This window comes from Halichoerus grypus, chromosome 6 (genome assembly GCF_964656455.1).
Source record: "Halichoerus grypus chromosome 6, mHalGry1.hap1.1, whole genome shotgun sequence".
Taxonomy (NCBI): domain Eukaryota; kingdom Metazoa; phylum Chordata; class Mammalia; order Carnivora; family Phocidae; genus Halichoerus; species Halichoerus grypus.
In genome coordinates, this window is record NC_135717.1 from 81,277,104 (window position 1) to 81,295,601 (window position 18,498).

An 18,498-nucleotide genomic window follows, 5' to 3' on the forward strand; every position below is an offset into this window, starting at 1 on the left:
GTGAACTTCTGAACTTTCCTTCCTGCCTGCTAGTGGTTCTATATTACCATTTACAATGATAACTCATACCTTAAAGACCTCCATTCCTCTGCTTGTGACACTGCCCTCAGTAGAATCTAAGTGAGTCCACATGGGCATATCCTTGCCTGGTAAGACCACTTCTCATGTCATGTCTTGCCTTACCACTACCTAGCACTTAAGAGATCGATCCTAAGAAAGAGGTTATATTTAGAACTAGTTTCACATTTTCCCATAAAAGATCATCAGGACTGGGGTGCCTGGGTGGCTCAGTCATTAAGTGTCTGCCTTCTGCTCAGGTCATGATCCCAGGGTCCTGGGATCGAGCTCCTCATCAGGCTCTCTGCTCCGCAGGAAGCCTACTTCTCCCTCTCCCACTCCCCTTGCTTGTGTTCCCTCTCTCGCTGTGTGTCTCTCTCTGTCAAATAAATAAATAAATAAAATCTTTTAAAAAAATCATCAGGACTAATTCTATAATGACTAACTTCCAAGTTTATCTCAAATACTCATGCACTGATCACTGAAATGCATGTTTCCTCACCACAAGTGAGCCCATGGTATTGCCAGGCCATCATGCTACATTTCTTAATCCTTTTACTTTCCTATTCTCTTGGGTGGTTATTTCACATTCCCTGCCCCTCCCCCCATCTTTCAAGACCTCCTTCCCATCCTCACTTTTAGTTGATGACTTTGCTTCCCTTTTCACTGAGAAAATTACTTCTGATTGCATAAGTGAAAGTCCACCAATTCTCACAACCACATCTACTAAACTATTTGTGTCTGAACTCTGCTTTCCCTCCTCCATTCTATAGACTGTCTTTTTCTGAGGCCAACCCCTTCTTTTGGATCTTCGATCCCATTCTCCTTTTGCCTTCTCAAGAACATTGCTCCAATTTTTCTCTTTCTACTGCATCAACAATTTTTCCTTTTCTACTGAATCATTCCCATCAGCATACAAACATATTGTAATAGCTCTCATCTTTTAAAAAAAGTCTTGCCACCCTTTATCTTCCTTCAGCTTCTACTCCATTTTTCTTTTCCCCATTGACCCCCAAATTCCAAGAGTTGATTTTACCCACTGTAATCAGTTCTTTCTCAGTCTCTTATCAATTCAAATTTTCTAAATCCAATAGTCAATTGCAAGTTCTTCATTCTATTCATTCTACCAGCAGTACTTAACAAAATTGATCTGTCTTTCCTGAAAATACTATTCATTTGTTTTGACAGACCCTAAACTATCTTGGTTTGCCTACCTTACCAGTCATTCTTTACTGGCTCTTCCTTCTGTTTTTTGGCTCCTAAAATTAGGATATCCTGAAGTGCAATTCCTGAACATTTCCTCTTCTCTTTCTACTTTCATGTCCAAGTGCTCTAGTCCAGTGCTCTGGCTTTAACTAACATCCAGCCCAGTAGTTCCTAGTGGGGGTGATTTTGTCCCACAGGGGACATTGGCAATATCTAGAGACATTTTTGGTTGTCACAATTGGGAACAGGTGCTACTAGCAGCTAGTGAGTAGAAGCCAGGGATGCTGCTGAACATCCTAAACTTCACAGGACAGCAAAACAAAAATGCCCCCTACAACCAAAAAGTACCCATCCCAAAGATCAATGTGTTGAGGTTGACAGACCCTGATCTACCTAGATCTTCTCTCTGAAATCTAGACTCACATGTCCAACTTCCTACTCAACATCTTCATTTGGAAATTTAACAGTTCAAACTTAACATGTCTGTTCATACATAGTTCAAACTTAACAAAATTGAAGTTTGGATTCCTGACTCAGCTCAGGTTCCCTAGAAGACAGAACCCAAGATAAGACTTTGGTTTAATGGAAGGTATGATCCCCATGCAATGAGAGTAAGGAAAATGGGAAGTGAGATGAGGAAGATAGGGTACAAATACAAGGTGGTGAGTTACCAAGCTGGCAAATGCTTCATGAGGCATAAAGAGATGCAGCCCTGTCACTAGACTATTTGGTTGTTTGTCTCTGAAAAGATTAAAGGAGAAGGAATTTATCTACAGGCTCCATTGTATCTCATATCTCCTACTGGGCAAGCTCCCACTGGTCCATTGAGTTAATGCCTTCAAATGGCTGTGTTGTTCACCTGGACCTTCTTCCAGTCTTGAGAAACCCAAATCATTGCAGTGTGGTCAACCTCAGGATGCAGAACTCTTCTGCCCATGCACAGTTGGCTGTTCTAGCAGCAGCTGAGGCAGGGCAAATGGCCACAGGGCAAGAAGAATGGAAAAGTGGAAAGCATCTGAGGAGTGGTCTCAGCTGTCCAATACAGTGATAACCAAGACACACAAGGTCCAAGACTTTGTGTAGAGAAGTTGTCCTATCCACTCCTCCAGTAAATGACATCACCATCCACCTAGTTACTAAGGCTACAAACCTAGGAGAGGTTCTTGAAATGTTTCTTTCCCCCACATCCCAAATCCTTCCACCTCTATTTTCAAAATGTAATTCTATTCTAACCACTTCTCACAAGCCTACCAGTACCTTTCTTGTTTAAGCCATCGTTGCCTGTGCTACTTAATAACCTCCAATCTCATGCCTTGTTCCCAGTAGCCAGAATAATCTTTAAAAATGGCAAATCATATTATATTACTACATGGAACATATTATATTACTAAATTAAATATTCATACAGTAGCCTAAGAGGCTCTACATGATTTGGTCCCTGCCTACTTTTCTGACCTACCTTCTACAACACCCTTCTTTGGTTACTTCTTTCTAACCACACTGGTGCTCATTTGTTTCCCAAATATACTAAGCTTGTCTTTGCCTTGGGATCTTTGCATTTGCTCTTACATCTACGTTTCTGTTTTTCTTATTCCCTGTTCTCTCTCTTCTTGAATTTCTTTGTTCAAATGTTACTTCTGCAAAGGTCCTTCTTATCCATGCAGATCTATATTTGTCACTCCAGTTCCCCTTTTCTTAATTTTCTTTACCTACTGTTATAATGTGTGGTTTATTTTTTTATTGTCTGTCTCTCCCACCAGAATGTGAGCTCCATGAGTTCTGGGACCTCACATGTCATAGTTATTACTATGTCTGCAGTGCTGAAATATGACTGACACAAAGCTGGGACTGAGAAAATATTTGAGTGAATACATATCTTCAGACCCCTACCAACTGTGGGCTTGCAGCAAGAATGATGAGTTCTGGGGCACCTGGGTGGCTAACTCAGTTAAGGAGCTGACTTTTGATTTTGGCTCAGGTCATGATCTCAGGGTTGTGAAATTGAGTCCCTCTTGGGCTCTGGAGTCTGCTTAAGATTCTCTCCCTCTCCCTCTGCACCTCCCCCCTAAAAAAGAGAAAAGAATGATGAGTTCCTAGCTCAATAACGTTCTTCCAATTCCTTGGAAATCCAGTCCTGCTCTAAACACACCTGCTAGGAATGGTGTAAACCTCTGGATTTTATTATACCTCCTAATAAAACCCTGAATTTAGGAACCTGGGATCCCATGCAGTCTGCAGATCTCTTTTAGTTAAGACAATCTCTAAATGCTGAACTGGGGCAAGTGCAATCCACATGATGCTACCGAAATGACAGTCTTAGAGGCATTTAATAGGAGGAAGGGTGCTACAGGCAGAGGGAGGTGCAAAAGCAGGATAAGGAAGCCCAGTATTGCTGGGACAGGGTCAGAAAGTGCTCATCAGGTCTAATAGGGTTATTTCCCATGGGGGTGTAACAGCAGCAGCAGCAACAGCAGAAACTGGGGACTTGACAGTATTTCAGTGCACAGCTCCTTCCTTCCTTCCTTCCTTCCTTCCTTCCTTCCTTCCTTCCTTCTTTCCTTCCTTCCTTCTCTCCCTCTTTCCTTCCTGTAATAAAGCAGTAGTGCAGAAAGGCAGGGAACCGTGGAGTTTGTAGGATACAGGAATATTGTGTGTGGAAGGGAAAGGGCAGCGTTTAATATGGGACGGAGGAGTTTAGGAGAACTCATTGTTCGTAAAGAAAAGTCGGGGTATGGATCCGGAGGAGTGGAGGGAACAAGTACTTTTCTTTTTCTGAAAGGAATGCTGGATTCTGAATCTGGAGGAGGGATTTAACTAGTTCCGTACCCAGGATCATTGCACTGCCTGGGCAACCCCGCACAGGTCCCTGATATCCATCCACTAGCCAAAATAGAGTGGGGAGGATACAATCATTGGCTTTGATGAAAGTGGTGGCTGGTGTAGGCGGGAAGCAACGCGATCCGCGGTGGTGGGAAGGGTGGTCCCAATGCAGCAAGGGAACCAATCAGCGGCGACTCCGGGCTCTTGCATCCTCCTTGGAGACTCCGTGGCAGTCGAAGTACCAGAGCTGCTGGCTGCCTCCTGGCGCGCTGCGGACGCCGAGGCGCAGCGCCTCTGCGGGAGCAGATGTAGCCGCACTCCGAGTGCACCGCGCACGCCTCCGGCTCATGCTCCCCTGCGCCTCTGTGCGGACCCTTTCCCGAAGAAGTTGCAAGCCTTGCAAGTGGCTTTGTGGAGGCACTAGGCCGACAAAAGGGGCTGCGGGAGGAGGGACGTGGGTGGGAGGTGGGCAGGCGACTTACTTCTCAGATTCGTCCCAATTAGCACCAAGTTGGCAGACAACCCCACAAACCCACGAAGCCTTTGGTTGCCCACAAATCGCATTCTCCGTATTTCAAAATAATCTGATCGTAAGAAAACTTCAACTCCCATCCTAGGTCAAGGAGGGACAGACCTAGCACCACTGCCTCGCAGTAACACTACGTAGATAAACCCAGGTGATCCTCAACTGCAGAGCTCTCCCCAAAGTGCGCATCTCTCCCAGTCCAGCGGAGTCAAGCTGGGTCACCCCTGCAGAGAGACCCCTGCGGGAGGGGCAGGATGGCACGCAGAGCATGGCGGCAGAAGCCGATTATCCTGGGACTGCACAAACGCAAACCCATCTGAGGAGTTTTGCCAGGAACACCGCCGCCTGCATTGCGTCGGACCTGACCATTTCCAATGTGCAATTCCCGGGGAAGGTCGTGGCCAGGGAGCGTGCGTGTGCGGGGCTGTGCACCATAAGGGAAGTAGATTGGTGGTCGGCTTTTCTGGCAGGAGAAGGAAAAAGCTGTGCTGGCAAGGGTGGGAACTGAATGACAACCCCCCTCTGCCAAGCCACCCCCTCATATTTTCCATCTACCTCCTCGCTCCTGCCCTCCCCCGCCCTCCCCAACCCACGCCCGAGTGGGCCAATCGCTGCTCCGCATTCCAGGCGCTTTCTCAGGTTTCTGCTGATCTTGCAGCGCCCAGAAATGGACCGAGCGGACCCGCCGCCGCACGCACCCTGCCCCACTCGGAGCTCCTGACGGCTCCTGGCGCGCAGCGTAGCCTCGCCGAGGTCCACGCTGGGGTGCGGGAAGCGGAGGAGATCCGAGAGCCATGTAGATCCAGGCTCTTGCTCGCCCCCCTCCTTCGGGATCGAATCAAGGGCTCCCATAGTGTTAGGAGGGGGCGAGAGTGCTGTTTATCGTCATTTGCTTCCGAGCCTCGGGAGAGGGTGGCATTTTGCTTTTCCGCCCCTCATCCTCCGGAACTCCCTGCATCAGCAAGAGGACGGCGTCTCTAGGTTGCTGGCAACCGGTGAGAATGGGGGAAGGGAACGGACATTTCCGCCGTGGCGGCTCACTCAATCGATTGTCCCACTGAAGGGGCGTAGGACGAGGGGGCGAGGGCGGCGACTTTGCCCCGGCGCTTCTCGGATGCTGCCGCTGCTCGGGCCGCCGCTCCCGCCCGGGTTCTGCAAGGGCGACCTGCCGCATTCCGACTCGGGCTCTCCGCCGACTCAGCACCGCCCCTGCGCCAAGCCGGCCGGCCAGGTAGGGGGCTCCCCAGTCCGGGGCTGCAGAAGCGGGGGTAGGGGCTCGGGTGCGGGAAGCCGAGGGTGAGGGGATGCTGCCCGGGACCTGGAACTCCCCCAGCGTCTCTCGGCGCTTTCCCGATCTTTAGTTTAACGAAGTTGTAAACAGATCGGTTGTTGGGCATTGGGGAAAGTGGGATGGAAGAGCCCAAACTTGGATTTCCGGGTGTCTGCGTGTGTCTGTCTGTGTGTATGTGCTAACCCTAGCAAAAGTCCAGTGCTTTCTAAAAAAGCTAGAGCTCTGTGCTCTTCGGTGTCTGTAGGTCCGTCCCATCTGAATGCTTCTGATCTTCTACCCCCGTATCACTTTCTATTTCTCTGCAGCGTCCATCGATCGCCCTGGTGGGAGCTTAGAAGGCGGCAGGCGAAGAGGGGTAGGAGGGGTGGAGAGCCGAGGAGAAGCAGAGGGGGTGGCAGGCGAGGGGATCTGCTGAGCTGGCTCTGCACCCGGTCCTAGGAGGGCTCACGGAAGGGAGGGGAGGCCAGGGTGACCCCCGAAGTCATGGCCCGGTCCGCTAGAACGTCACTGCGTTAAGGCACCTCCAAGCAGGAAGAAATACCAATCCCCTCCCCCTCGGCAAAAAGCTGCACCCAGGGCCGCAGGCGAGGGGGATTCCAAACGGAGTAAAAGGCAGGGTGGAGGGGAAGGTAAGGAAAAGCGAAGTCACAGATCTCTCCACCTGCTGGCTTTGAAGCCCCTCCCCCTGAGCGTGGGGGAGCTGAGCACTCCGGTGGGGGGGGCGCTTGGGTCCCCCCCACCCCTGCACTCCCGCTGCTTCCCACCTCCGGCCCTCTCCTGGTCTCTCACCCCTGCGCCCTTCTTCCACCATGACGGTGATGTCTGGAGAGAACGTGGACGAGGCTTCGGCCGCCCCGGGCCACCCCCAGGATGGCAGCTACCCCCGGCCGGCAGAACACGACGACCACGAGTGCTGCGAGCGCGTGGTGATCAACATCTCCGGGCTGCGCTTCGAAACGCAACTCAAGACCCTGGCGCAGTTCCCTAACACGCTGCTGGGCAACCCTAAGAAACGCATGCGCTACTTTGACCCCCTGAGGAACGAGTACTTCTTCGACCGCAATCGGCCCAGCTTCGACGCCATCCTCTACTACTACCAGTCCGGGGGCCGCCTGCGGAGACCGGTCAACGTGCCCCTGGACATGTTCTCTGAGGAGATCAAATTTTATGAGCTGGGCGAGGAGGCCATGGAGAAGTTCCGGGAGGACGAGGGCTTCATCAAGGAGGAGGAGCGCCCCCTGCCCGAGAAGGAGTACCAGCGCCAGGTGTGGCTGCTCTTCGAGTACCCTGAGAGCTCGGGGCCCGCCCGGGTCATCGCCATCGTCTCTGTCATGGTCATCCTCATCTCCATTGTCATCTTTTGCCTGGAGACTCTACCTGAGCTGAAGGATGACAAGGACTTCACAGGCACCGTGCACCGCATCGACAACACCACGGTTATCTACAATTCCAACATCTTCACGGACCCCTTCTTCATCGTGGAAACCCTGTGCATCATCTGGTTCTCCTTTGAGCTGGTGGTGCGCTTCTTTGCCTGCCCCAGCAAGACAGACTTCTTCAAAAACATCATGAACTTCATCGACATTGTGGCTATCATCCCCTATTTCATCACCCTAGGCACCGAGATAGCCGAGCAGGAGGGAAACCAGAAGGGCGAGCAGGCCACTTCGCTGGCCATCCTCAGGGTCATCCGGTTGGTAAGGGTTTTTAGAATCTTCAAACTCTCCCGCCACTCTAAAGGCCTCCAGATCCTGGGCCAGACCCTCAAAGCTAGTATGAGAGAGCTAGGGCTGCTCATCTTTTTCCTCTTCATTGGGGTAATACTGTTTTCTAGTGCAGTGTACTTTGCCGAGGCGGAAGAAGCTGAGTCGCACTTCTCCAGTATCCCCGATGCTTTCTGGTGGGCGGTGGTGTCCATGACCACTGTAGGATACGGTGACATGTACCCTGTGACAATTGGAGGCAAGATCGTGGGCTCCTTGTGTGCCATCGCTGGTGTGCTGACAATTGCCCTGCCCGTACCTGTCATTGTGTCCAATTTCAACTATTTCTACCACCGAGAAACTGAGGGGGAAGAGCAGGCTCAGTTGCTCCATGTTAGTTCCCCTAATTTAGCCTCTGACAGTGACCTCAGTCGGCGCAGTTCCTCTACTATCAGCAAATCTGAATACATGGAGATTGAAGAGGATATGAATAATAGCATAGCCCATTATAGACAGGCCAATATCAGAACTGGCAATTGTACCACAGCTAACCAAAACTGCATTAATAAGAGCAAGCTACTGACCGATGTTTAGATGTTTAAAAAGCCAAGCAAGCAAACAAAAAAAGCCACACTTAGCAGCTTGAAAGACTTAAAAACAAACAAACAAACAAACAAAAAACCTAGTGACTCAGGTCACTGTTTGTAGATACTTTACTAAATAGTCTCTGAATACTCTATTTAACTGTCAATGCATTGTTGCATTGCAGATTTTGGGGATGGCGAACCAGAAGCTTTCAAAATTCAGGAAAAAAGAAACTATTTTCGTTTTATTAAAAAGTGGGAAAAGAAAGTGTATTTTCTAAAACTGGTTTAAAACAATTCAGTCCATGAGCTAGTCTAGGTAAACTAAGACTCATATGCTTCCCCATACTGAGACATTTTTAATCCTTTGGCTTCTTTAATTTTTTTCTTTTAACTAAAAACCAGATGATCACTTAGAAATATAAAATTTAAATTTGCATGGGACTCCATTATAAAACTTTTGCAAACTGCACAGCACATTTAAGACAGTGCATCTGATGTATTATATGTAACATTATATACCAGCCAAAATGGGCAATGAACAAATGTTGTTTTTATTTTGATCAACCAAACTGTATATGACAAGGTGAAAACACATGCACACACACACATGTGCAAAATTACTTAAGACTGGTTCATAAAGCACCTTATAAATCTGATACTGGTCCTGGTCTCTAGGGATTTTTCCCTCTGCCCCATTCCCCTTCTAATCCAAACTATTCTCTAAGAAAAAGATAACTGAATTACATTAATTGATTCATCTGCAGTGCTGCTAAGTTTCTCAACTGCAGGTGAGCCAAACACAGGTCTTTTCGCACCAGTCCTGCACTCTGACCCCTGGCCTCCAGAACTGGATGTAAAACTTTAGCCTCCTTATTGCAAGAGAGCACAAATGGAACTAAATGTAAGCATGTTTGAATCTGATCATATTTATTTTATAATCGCATGCCAAGAACGTTAACTCAGACAATAGGGGATAAGCTTACGTTGGAATCAACTCTTCTAAAAATAGATCCTTTTTCATTTGCATTCACCGAAAGTGCACTCCTTCATTTATTAACTATTTTATTAGTAAATAAAGTACTGTATTTAAGTGCATATGTTAGTCAGATGGGAACAATAACTTTTTGGAGCTCAAAGCATGTTCTCTTATTCAGCATTATGGCCTATTTGATTAAGGTGTACCTTGAATTAATTAATGCATGATTTCAGTAAAAAAAATTAAAATAATAAAAATTACAAGTTTGTGGGATGAAGACCCAAAAGAAATAATGGGGGGTGGGGGGTGGGGGGCACTCAGTTGATTTTCCTGCCTTTGCTCAGGGAAATGTCAGGTTTATGTGCAGGTGTAGGCAGAGAGAGGACCAATTTGCACATCCCTTAAAGGGAAGCTATGTGGAAAACTAAATAAGTCATCAAGGTATATATAGCAACACCTAAGAACAAGTATTCTTTCTAGCTGAAAATAAACACAAGCAAAACAAACAAACAAACAAAAAAGGTGCAATACTGCATGTTTTTTGGTGCATTCTTAGGATGTAAATGAACATGTTTATCTCTTGTATGCATCCAAAGCAGAGCTGATTTCTTTTTGCAGTCATGATTTGAAGTCTGTAGAGACTTCAGCCCTCCCCCTGAGGCTCCCTGAAGAAACTCAACCAATTGATTTAATAGTTGCTTAGTGCCTTTATCCTGTACCCACAGTGAACTGCAGAAAGTGCCTCCATTAATACAGCTGAGATGTTATGTAACAAAAGGGAGGAAGGGTTGAGGCACAGATATTTTGCTTTTGCTTTTTCCACCCTCCCTGTCTCACTTCACCACTGTGAGAAGACCATACCATCCTAAACCCAGGAGAAGAGAGAGCCAGGAGGCTGCTGTCTCTCTGGCCATCCACTGGACTTGGTCCCTTTGGCAGCCTGATCTGGGATGTAAACTGGGACCTGAGACCCATCTTCGAACTGGACATGAATCAGGAACTTGTTTTTTCCCTCTCCTCCACCAGAAGCCAATATAAAGTTTTAGGAATTTGTTTCCTGTCAAGGGCCACTCTGGACATGCAAGGCTTCCTCAGGTCCAGTGTAGTGTTCCTTGCAAAGCTCCTTATTTCTCCTCTGTTAGCAACAGCACTCTGCAAATCTCTGATTGTCTGATCTTTTCAGGCATCAGTGTGGATGTGGGAACTGAATTCATAATAACCTTTCCTGGGCCTTCCCTCCTGGCCCACTCCCTTCAGATATTTTCTATGATGCTCCTATGATCTTCCCACCTGGCAGTCACTTCACAGGCTGAGCATCTAACTTCTGCTGCCCCAGGCACTCAGCCCAGAGAATGGTGGGGACCCCGAATCTAGCTGAAAAAGAGCCACATAACACAGGCCTCTGGGGCCCAGCAGCTGTCCACCAATGGAGAGGCACTCACAGCCTTTTTAAGGACACCAAGGTGGGGAATCTTCATTCTGCACTTAGCATGTGGCTGTCTGCTGCTGTCCACCTTACATTCCTGCCCTGCTTCTTTTGGAAATCTTCCCTGTTACTTCCATCCCTTCCCCCACCTTATCCTAGAACTAGCAGTGAGGCAATAAACCAAGAAGCTAAAGTAATACCCAGGCTGGCTGACTCAGTTGAGAGAAAGAACATGGATATTTTATTTTCCTGTGCGGCTTTTGTGAATCTGTAAGACTGATGTAACGTCATGGAAGACAAGGGGCCAAGAATTGCACAGCATCTGACCACAGGGCATTAAACCCTCCCCTGTGATGTTTCCTTCTCTTTTGAACTTTGACTCATCCTGGCTATTCCTCTCCTACCTGCTTAAAAGTCTCCAGTTGGGAAAAAAAGCCAACCTCCCCCAAATTTCTGGGGATATCTTGATCTTTTATTTAGACTTTGAGGTCTAGGACACACAGAACTTGAAACGCTGCACTCCGTCAACAGCAATAATCCACTCAGTACTATGGGATGGGTGGGTCAGAGGATGAGAAAATGGGACCAAGACTGATTAAGACTGGCTTTGGCTACCTGGTATACCTCTCAAAAATTCGCTGGACTGGGGTTCTTCTGCATGTGTTACAGGAAAAAGTGCTGCATGCATGAGCCTGTCAGCCTGGGATATGGGATGAGTTGTTATGAATTTGGGTGGTAGGGGGGAAATGAATGCTGCTTATCCATCTGTAGCTCATTGCAATCCAGTCAGTAAGAATGGAGTACAGGGATTATCTGTGTAGCATAGGCATGCGAAGTTTGACAAAGCTCTTACCCCTTGCACTGTAATGTGCTGAAATGTTTTTGTAGACCTGAAGGTGCACTTAACAAAACTGCCTATTAAGGAATGACTATCTTTTGGTTTACTTCTATTTATTTTAGTGGGCTTTTTACCTTTGAATCCCCTTCCTCGGTCTTGAGCTTTAATGGTTCATGTCCTGAATACTTGTTTTCTCCAGAAGGAGAGACTTCTGACATGCTAATAGCCATAGCTCAGCTCTTCCAGTGTTTTGGGGCCCTAGTTCAATAGGGTGGCAAGTGGAAGGGTTGGATTCTACCTGGGCTATTAGCCATCCCAGCATCTCTGAAGTGGTTAACTCACCTCAAGTAATCTGAATTCGAGAGACCAAAGACATTAATTCCCTCTGTCCTCAGATTTAGAGAAGACAGGTTGTAGCCAGGAAAGCTTTTTGTTTTTGCATCAACCCTTCCCCATCTGTGCACAGCCTTCCGTCGCTCCCCCCTTGAGAAGTGAGTACTGATTATCAGTTAAAGCAGTTCATTGGGAGTGTGTTAGTGAGTGAGCCTAACAAAATCAAATGAACCAATGGCATGTTCTTCTGGAATGTTTCTGATGGACAGTCATTTCTCTAAAATGAAATTGTACAACAGGTTTAGAGTCCACTGTGGTGGAACCAAAGCACAGGTGACATCATAATCTTGACTCACTTGAGAATTAAAAAACAAAGAGACAAACATGTCAATGGTAAGTGAGCAGATTTCTTTAAGTGGAAATTTGGTTTAGTCTGTAAAGGGCCTTCTTTATGTTGTATAGAGTTACAGGTTTTTCAAATTAGTTAACATCTGAAGAGTCAGTAAAAATAGGTTCTTAACCCTCCCATTTAGTATAGGAGACCTCAAAACACATGCTTTTTAACAATTTTACAATTGAATTCCTTGTTTGGTAGGTTGCCTTGAACAAAAAGGAGAAAGAGCACATCGGCAGAAGGCAGTTCCCCATTTTCTTCCAGGGACAACTCATTCCTGGGAGAGGTGAGAATTGGTGGGTGGTAACCATCCATAGTATAGAATTGTTAGAAAGAATATAAACTGCCAAACAGCCATTTTACCTTCCCGTTTTGTCAAGAAAAAGTGAAGTCTTTTGATGTTTTTGTTCATTTCAAGAAGACAAATAAATGAAAAATTTTAAACCAGACACAACCCAAGTTGAATTGCAATCTCAGGAGGTGGCCTCTCATCCACCGTTCAGTGTATTAATACTCGTATTTATATCACGGAATTTCAGGGTATATGTGAACATGTTCAGCATGACTCAGGTAAACCTCAGAAGAATGTACATTACTTATCATTTTTGTAAAGAAGTAGGCAGGAGCTGAGTTGTTAACCAAAACTGTTGCATTACCTTGGGTCACTGTGCGAACTCATTCAGGGTATAGGTGTAAGTCTCAGAAATCTTGGGATCAAATGCCAGTCTCTTTGCTCAGGCAAAATGACCATGGGCTTTCTTGGGAAGTCCAATGTGTATGTAAGGGGTGAGGCCCTACTGACCTCAGGACTATTAGCTTTAAGGAGATTCGCCCTAGTCCCAGTGATTTTTATGTAGGAGCTAACTAGGAGTTTACTTTTTATGACATGAGACTTCACAGAGTATAGAAGAGTTTTACCATAATCAGAGAAGAAGAAGAAATGGTGTGAGGAAAGAAAAGAAAACGAAACACAAAGGAACCCTTGCAAAATATTCCAGGTCAAAAGTTGTCTCCTCTCTGAAACCTGCAGAAACACCTTTCTTCTCTTCAGTGCACTGTCTGGGAGCTGTTTAAGCTCCCAAACGTAAGCCAACAACATGGACTCTATATGACATACCTCTAACATTAAAGATACGGCATTACCAAGGTTAATAACTAAAAATTGAGTAGTATTAATTTAAAGTGCACCATCAGGACAACAAACCATTGAAGCTGAAAAAGCTCTACTTTATTTCTTGAGTTTGCCAGTTGCTTACACCTTGAGTTAAGGATGTGTCTCATTTTCACCTGCTGTGCATTTCCCCTGCCCTAACTGTTTAATATGTCAGGTAGAGGACATTGAATGTTATGAATTGAGAACCTAACTGAAGCGCATAGTTTTCATCTATGCAATTTTACTTGCTTCTGTCACTTTATGATCTGTTCATATTTGGCATCAATTAAAGATAATTTTTAAGGATCTTATCAAGGAATATCTTGACTGGTTATTTGTCTCTTGTTTAACTGGTCTTTAGGGAGGTTTTTCCCGTGGGATCTCTTTAAATAACATGATGAATCTGAAAATCATGAAGCAACCTGGTTTTCTGTGAAACCCATGCACTATTTCTTCTGTGCAAGGAAATGCATTGGGGTTGAATTTTGATAATAAATTCACAGTTTGGTCTCAGGTAGGATCCCCAGGAGAGGCCTTTGGAATTTGGCCTATGAAAGCAGCAGGGAATCAAGCTTTGAAAAGGACAAAAAGAAATGAGGCCCCAGGGAGTAAAGTAATTGATTATATTCACTTAAATTGTTTTTGATTTGAAACTGTATTTTTCATTCACAGTTTAAGCCTCTTAGAAAGGATAGTGTGCGTGCGTGTGTGTGTGTGTGTGTGTAACAGTGCTGTGGTCTGGCATCAACTAACTTGATAGTTACAATATGGTGTTAGAAGCGATTTTGATGTGAAAAAATAAAGTAATTCCTAGTTGTTCTTTACATAGACTTTTTCCACATAGTTCTACATGTGGTTAACATTTCTTTTTTCCTATTTTTTTTGAGTGACTTATTGGTGCCTTTCCTTTTGATTCTTCCTGAGCTTTAGAGGTTCTCTTTTCTTCACTTTGAGTATCTTATTTTATGCAAGCTTTTTATATCAGACCAAACAGGGTTACATGCTTTATGACAAGTGTCTGTTATATGACAAATGTATGGGGTGGCACAGAATTGCATTGCATTGTGATGCGTTCAAATTGTAAGATTTGGAGATGAATCTTACTTTTGTTGCAGACGTTGCTACTGAAAGTAGATCATGAGGCGAGGTAGGCTTCCCATGATTTTTCTGTTATGGTCAGAAAACAGGCCAGGTTGAACTCTGACAGAGAAGGATGAGAGAGAGCTAAAATCATATCAATGGTGGTGGGCAAAGAAGCCAGGATATTGACAACCCTGAGTGTGTTTCTCAAAGCTCAGCTTTGGAATGGTCTTCTCGAAGCAGAGATAGACAGATCCAGGCAGCTGCACCTGTAGGGCTATAATGGAAGCTTTGCTATATACAGAACTTCAAAAAGAAAGCAAGTCAGTTTTAAGGGAGGCCAATCAGAGGACTCAAGAACAGCGAGCTGATGTGATTTGACCCCAACCACTCTGTCACTGGATAGGGAAACAGGCTGCTGCCTCCTGCAGTTAGTTTAGATTTGTAGAGCCCACCAGACTGTAGTGTGGAGGGAAGGTTAACCCTGAGGCTGAACAGAGTGTGTCCATTGAAAGTCCTATGCAGATAAGACAGCATGGTCACACTGCAGACTGGAAAGCAGCCCTTTGAACAGGTTTCAAAACAGGTCATTGAAAATATCCTATATTAATTAACTTGAATTTATTATACCGTCGATTTTAAGATGCACTGTGATTTGACATATTTGTAAGAAAGAGAATATGGACAGTTATGATGTGCCACTGTATTGATTCATCCCAATCGTAGAGATGTAAAAATGTAAAAAAAAAAAAAAGAATCTTAGAATTGATGAACCACCATGATTCAAACGTATGTCCCCTTTTATTTCCTGGTGTGGTAATAACTTTGAATTCTAAACCCATTAAATTTGGCAGTTCCTTCAGATCTGAACGCCAGAGCCTTTAGGTCTTCTCTTCACTATCCTTTAATCCCGTGGCGTTTCTGCTCAGCCCTGCCCTTAACTTCAGCTTTGTGCTGATGTGTTTCGGAGCCCCTTGTCTTTATGCTGTTTAGCATCCAGAGATCATTCACCCAATGGAAAACTTAGATTTCATCATGTCTGGAAGGAGGTTTACTCTTGCTGCTCCTCCTTCCCTTGTCCCTTAGTAGATCTCTCTATTATAAGACAGTCAGAACCTCCTGCAGAATCTCCTTTATCAAGTTGAAGGCAACTGGACACCCTCATTCCCAGGAAGGTGTGAACAGCAACACCTCCAATTCCTTTAGCTCTCTTTTCAGTTTTCACATCACTTCCACATTAATTATATTGCTTTATTCTATTTGGAGAATTAGGTAGGGCTGATATTGCTGTCCTTGTCTTCTAGGCTGAGGGATCTGCTCCAGGTCTCTGGGTGGAAGGAGCAATCCTGGGTTCATTGATGATTCCATGGCCCACTGCTGGCACATGATAGGGACCCTAGAGTTTATTGAGCTGATGGAATGCTGAAAGTGTAATGCCATGTGTTAAGGAGAAACCAGTGGACTTTGCTTAGGGCTGTAGGCTCTTTAAGTTGCTCATTTCTAAAATGGGGTTTTAGAATAGCACATGGGGTTGTGTGGATTAAATGAGATGATCTAGCTTAACATGTATGGTAAATGCTAACGTGTCCTATAAATGTGAGATATGAATAAATACATTATTCATTATAATGAGGAACAAAGGAGTAAGGGGAGGAGGCTGCTGGATGATTCCTCCCCAGAGGAAGGGCTATCCTTTAAAGGAAGACTCCAGAGGGATCAGATACTTGGTTCAAAAAATAATAATATTGTGGTAGAGTTTGAAGGCTTGGGGGCAGAGATGTTTTCAGTAGGGATCTTTAGTACATCCTTCATATAACAGCAGTCATGCCTTAGCCCCGCAGAACACCGAGCCGCTATTTCTGGTTCTGATCCTCCCTTGCCCTGTGACATAATGTTATTCTACATCTTCAGACCCCAAATATCAAGGGCAAACTCTGCTGCATTATAAGAGAAGGAACCATAAGGTATCTTCAGTAATCTGCATCTCTTCTCATTGCCTCATGTCTCCCATGTGGAAAATATTGTGTGATTTAATTTTTTTCCTTCCACCTGTGAACATTGAGAAATAAAGCAAGATGTTGTTTGCAAAGTTTTCTCATATGCTTGTCTGAGAGATATTATATAAATATAAAAAATATTCTTAACTTCCCTTGCTAAAAATAAAATAACCCTCAGAAGCACACATGAGTCAATATAGCCTTTTCTTGAATAGCACAATACTACAAAGATGTTTGTAAAAATGTATAAGTTATCTCTCCAGTGATCCAACCTTTCTTTTTTAAAAATGATTGGATAAAGTAGCTGTGATTTAAATGGCAGTGAAACTTTATTTGGTATTCTCAAGAAATTTCAATGTAATTAAGTAAGGTGTTGAGTATCTGTTAGAATCTTTGGTTCATGCAACATTTTTCCAGAGAATAACGTTCAGGGGCTACATTTTCTAGCCTATTAATCATTTAAAAAAATACAATTTACATGACATGTTCATGTTTGCTGAAATAGATAACATATTTCCATGTTGTTTCAAGTGCCGGGCAATAGATGCATTTTAAGAATGTTTCAGGAGAAACTAATTCCAATTGAAATGTATTTTTTCAGAATTGAAATCAGAGGATGATCAATGAGTAGGAGCTTAAACTTGAGATAATTAAGTTTTGAGTAAGGGCCAAATCCAACTTTTATTAAAAATGCTCTTTACTCAATGTATTGAGTTAAGAGTGTTTGGAAATCCAAGGTACTTTATCTCTACAATGATGATTGCTTTTTTTCCCCATTCCATACAGTATCATTATTTCACTGCTTCTGAAAGGAAGTGATTTTGTCTTATGGGAATTTCAAAGGAAATCTCTCTGAGGCTAAGGTTTGCCCCATCAAATATTCCCTCTTCATTAACAAGCAAAACATTGGTTAATCTTAGAGAAAGTTGTGTGTATGTCAGTCCAAAAAGATGGGATGCCCAGCTCAATTTTTGAAAGATCACGGGATATTGGCTAATTGTTAAAGAACATTTCTAGTTAAGAGAGAATGGTTTTCTTTTAAGTTTCCAGAGGATGAAAGTCACATTTATTGACATTTAAAAAATAATGTTTTTTCTTAATGGATAAAAATGGATAAAAATACTTGAGTACTCTAAACATCATTTAATCACAGGTTTGGTAATTAAAAAAAACAGAATAATTTATAAAATACATAATTAGCATGTTGGAAGAAAAGTATTTGTCCTCTGCAACAATTTCCAGGTGGTGCATTAGAGCAGTGTTTCAAGCCAAGACACCCACTGGATGCACAAAAGGAGGTCATTCAGCATGAAAAAGTAAAATGCTTGTTTTTAATTATAATTCTCAAGGTTTTGTAGCAAGAATATGATAAGTAAAATGAGAATAGTGTTTTACCTTCCTGAAGGCAGAAAGTTTGGCCAGGATGACTTTCAAGTCTTTAGTTTTAAGATGGATGGTTAGAAAATGGGCTCGCACTAGGGAGATTTGAGACTCTGGCTCATCTGTTGTGCAAGAAGCAGTGTATTAAGTCACTCATTAATTACTTATGGTTATTATGGTGACTAAAATAATGCATCCATCAATTAATGCTGTTTAATGTTAAGTGATGGACTATTACGCTGTTTCTAAAAAGCCATACAAATTGTGCTATGGGTCAATTTAATGCACTTAGTGGTCAGCCAAGTTGTGACTTCTGTTGCTAAACTAAGGACTAAATTATCCAAGAAGTTTGCTGGTGTTCAGTAAGATAGACTTTTTGTTATCACAGATTATATAGATAGAGTCTTACAAAGAAGAAGAGGAATTCATCAGATTTTAGGGTATGACTTTGGGAAGCCTTAGAATTCTAATGTTCAAAGCTAAAGAACAACATTTTTATAAGTCCTAAACCTACTGACCTAAAGAGAAAATGATTAAAGGTGATCTTTAAAAGACAAAGTCTTATAAAGTGAATGAAGATAATCATGTTTCATTTAAATGTATTTCATTTATTTCTGATGGTTTTTATATTAGGTATAATTTCCACTCTCCACATAAATTATACAATTGCTCTGTGAATGAAAATTCTGAACTTCTCACCTGTTACAGCAATTCTCAATTTCTCTGCCTGG

The 18,498-nt window shown here is 44.0% G+C and overlaps 1 protein-coding gene across 1 annotated transcript; it reads left to right on the plus strand.

Annotated features, from left to right (window-relative positions):
* The first annotated feature begins 5,224 nt into the window (after window positions 1–5,224).
* Window positions 5,225–13,621, plus strand: KCNA1 (potassium voltage-gated channel subfamily A member 1). Its single transcript, XM_036094746.2, has 2 exons — window positions 5,225–5,840; window positions 6,206–13,621. The coding sequence occupies exon 2, from the start codon at window positions 6,710–6,712 to the stop codon at window positions 8,195–8,197; it is 1,488 nt and encodes a 495-aa protein (XP_035950639.1). The 5' UTR covers window positions 5,225–5,840; window positions 6,206–6,709; the 3' UTR covers window positions 8,198–13,621.
* The last annotated feature ends 4,877 nt before the right edge of the window (window positions 13,622–18,498 follow it).

Bases quoted from the DNA above. Each gene is read 5' to 3' on its own strand.
- KCNA1 (XM_036094746.2), top strand. From the start codon at position 6,710: ATGACGGTGATGTCTGGAGAGAACGTGGACGAGGCTTCGGCCGCCCCG.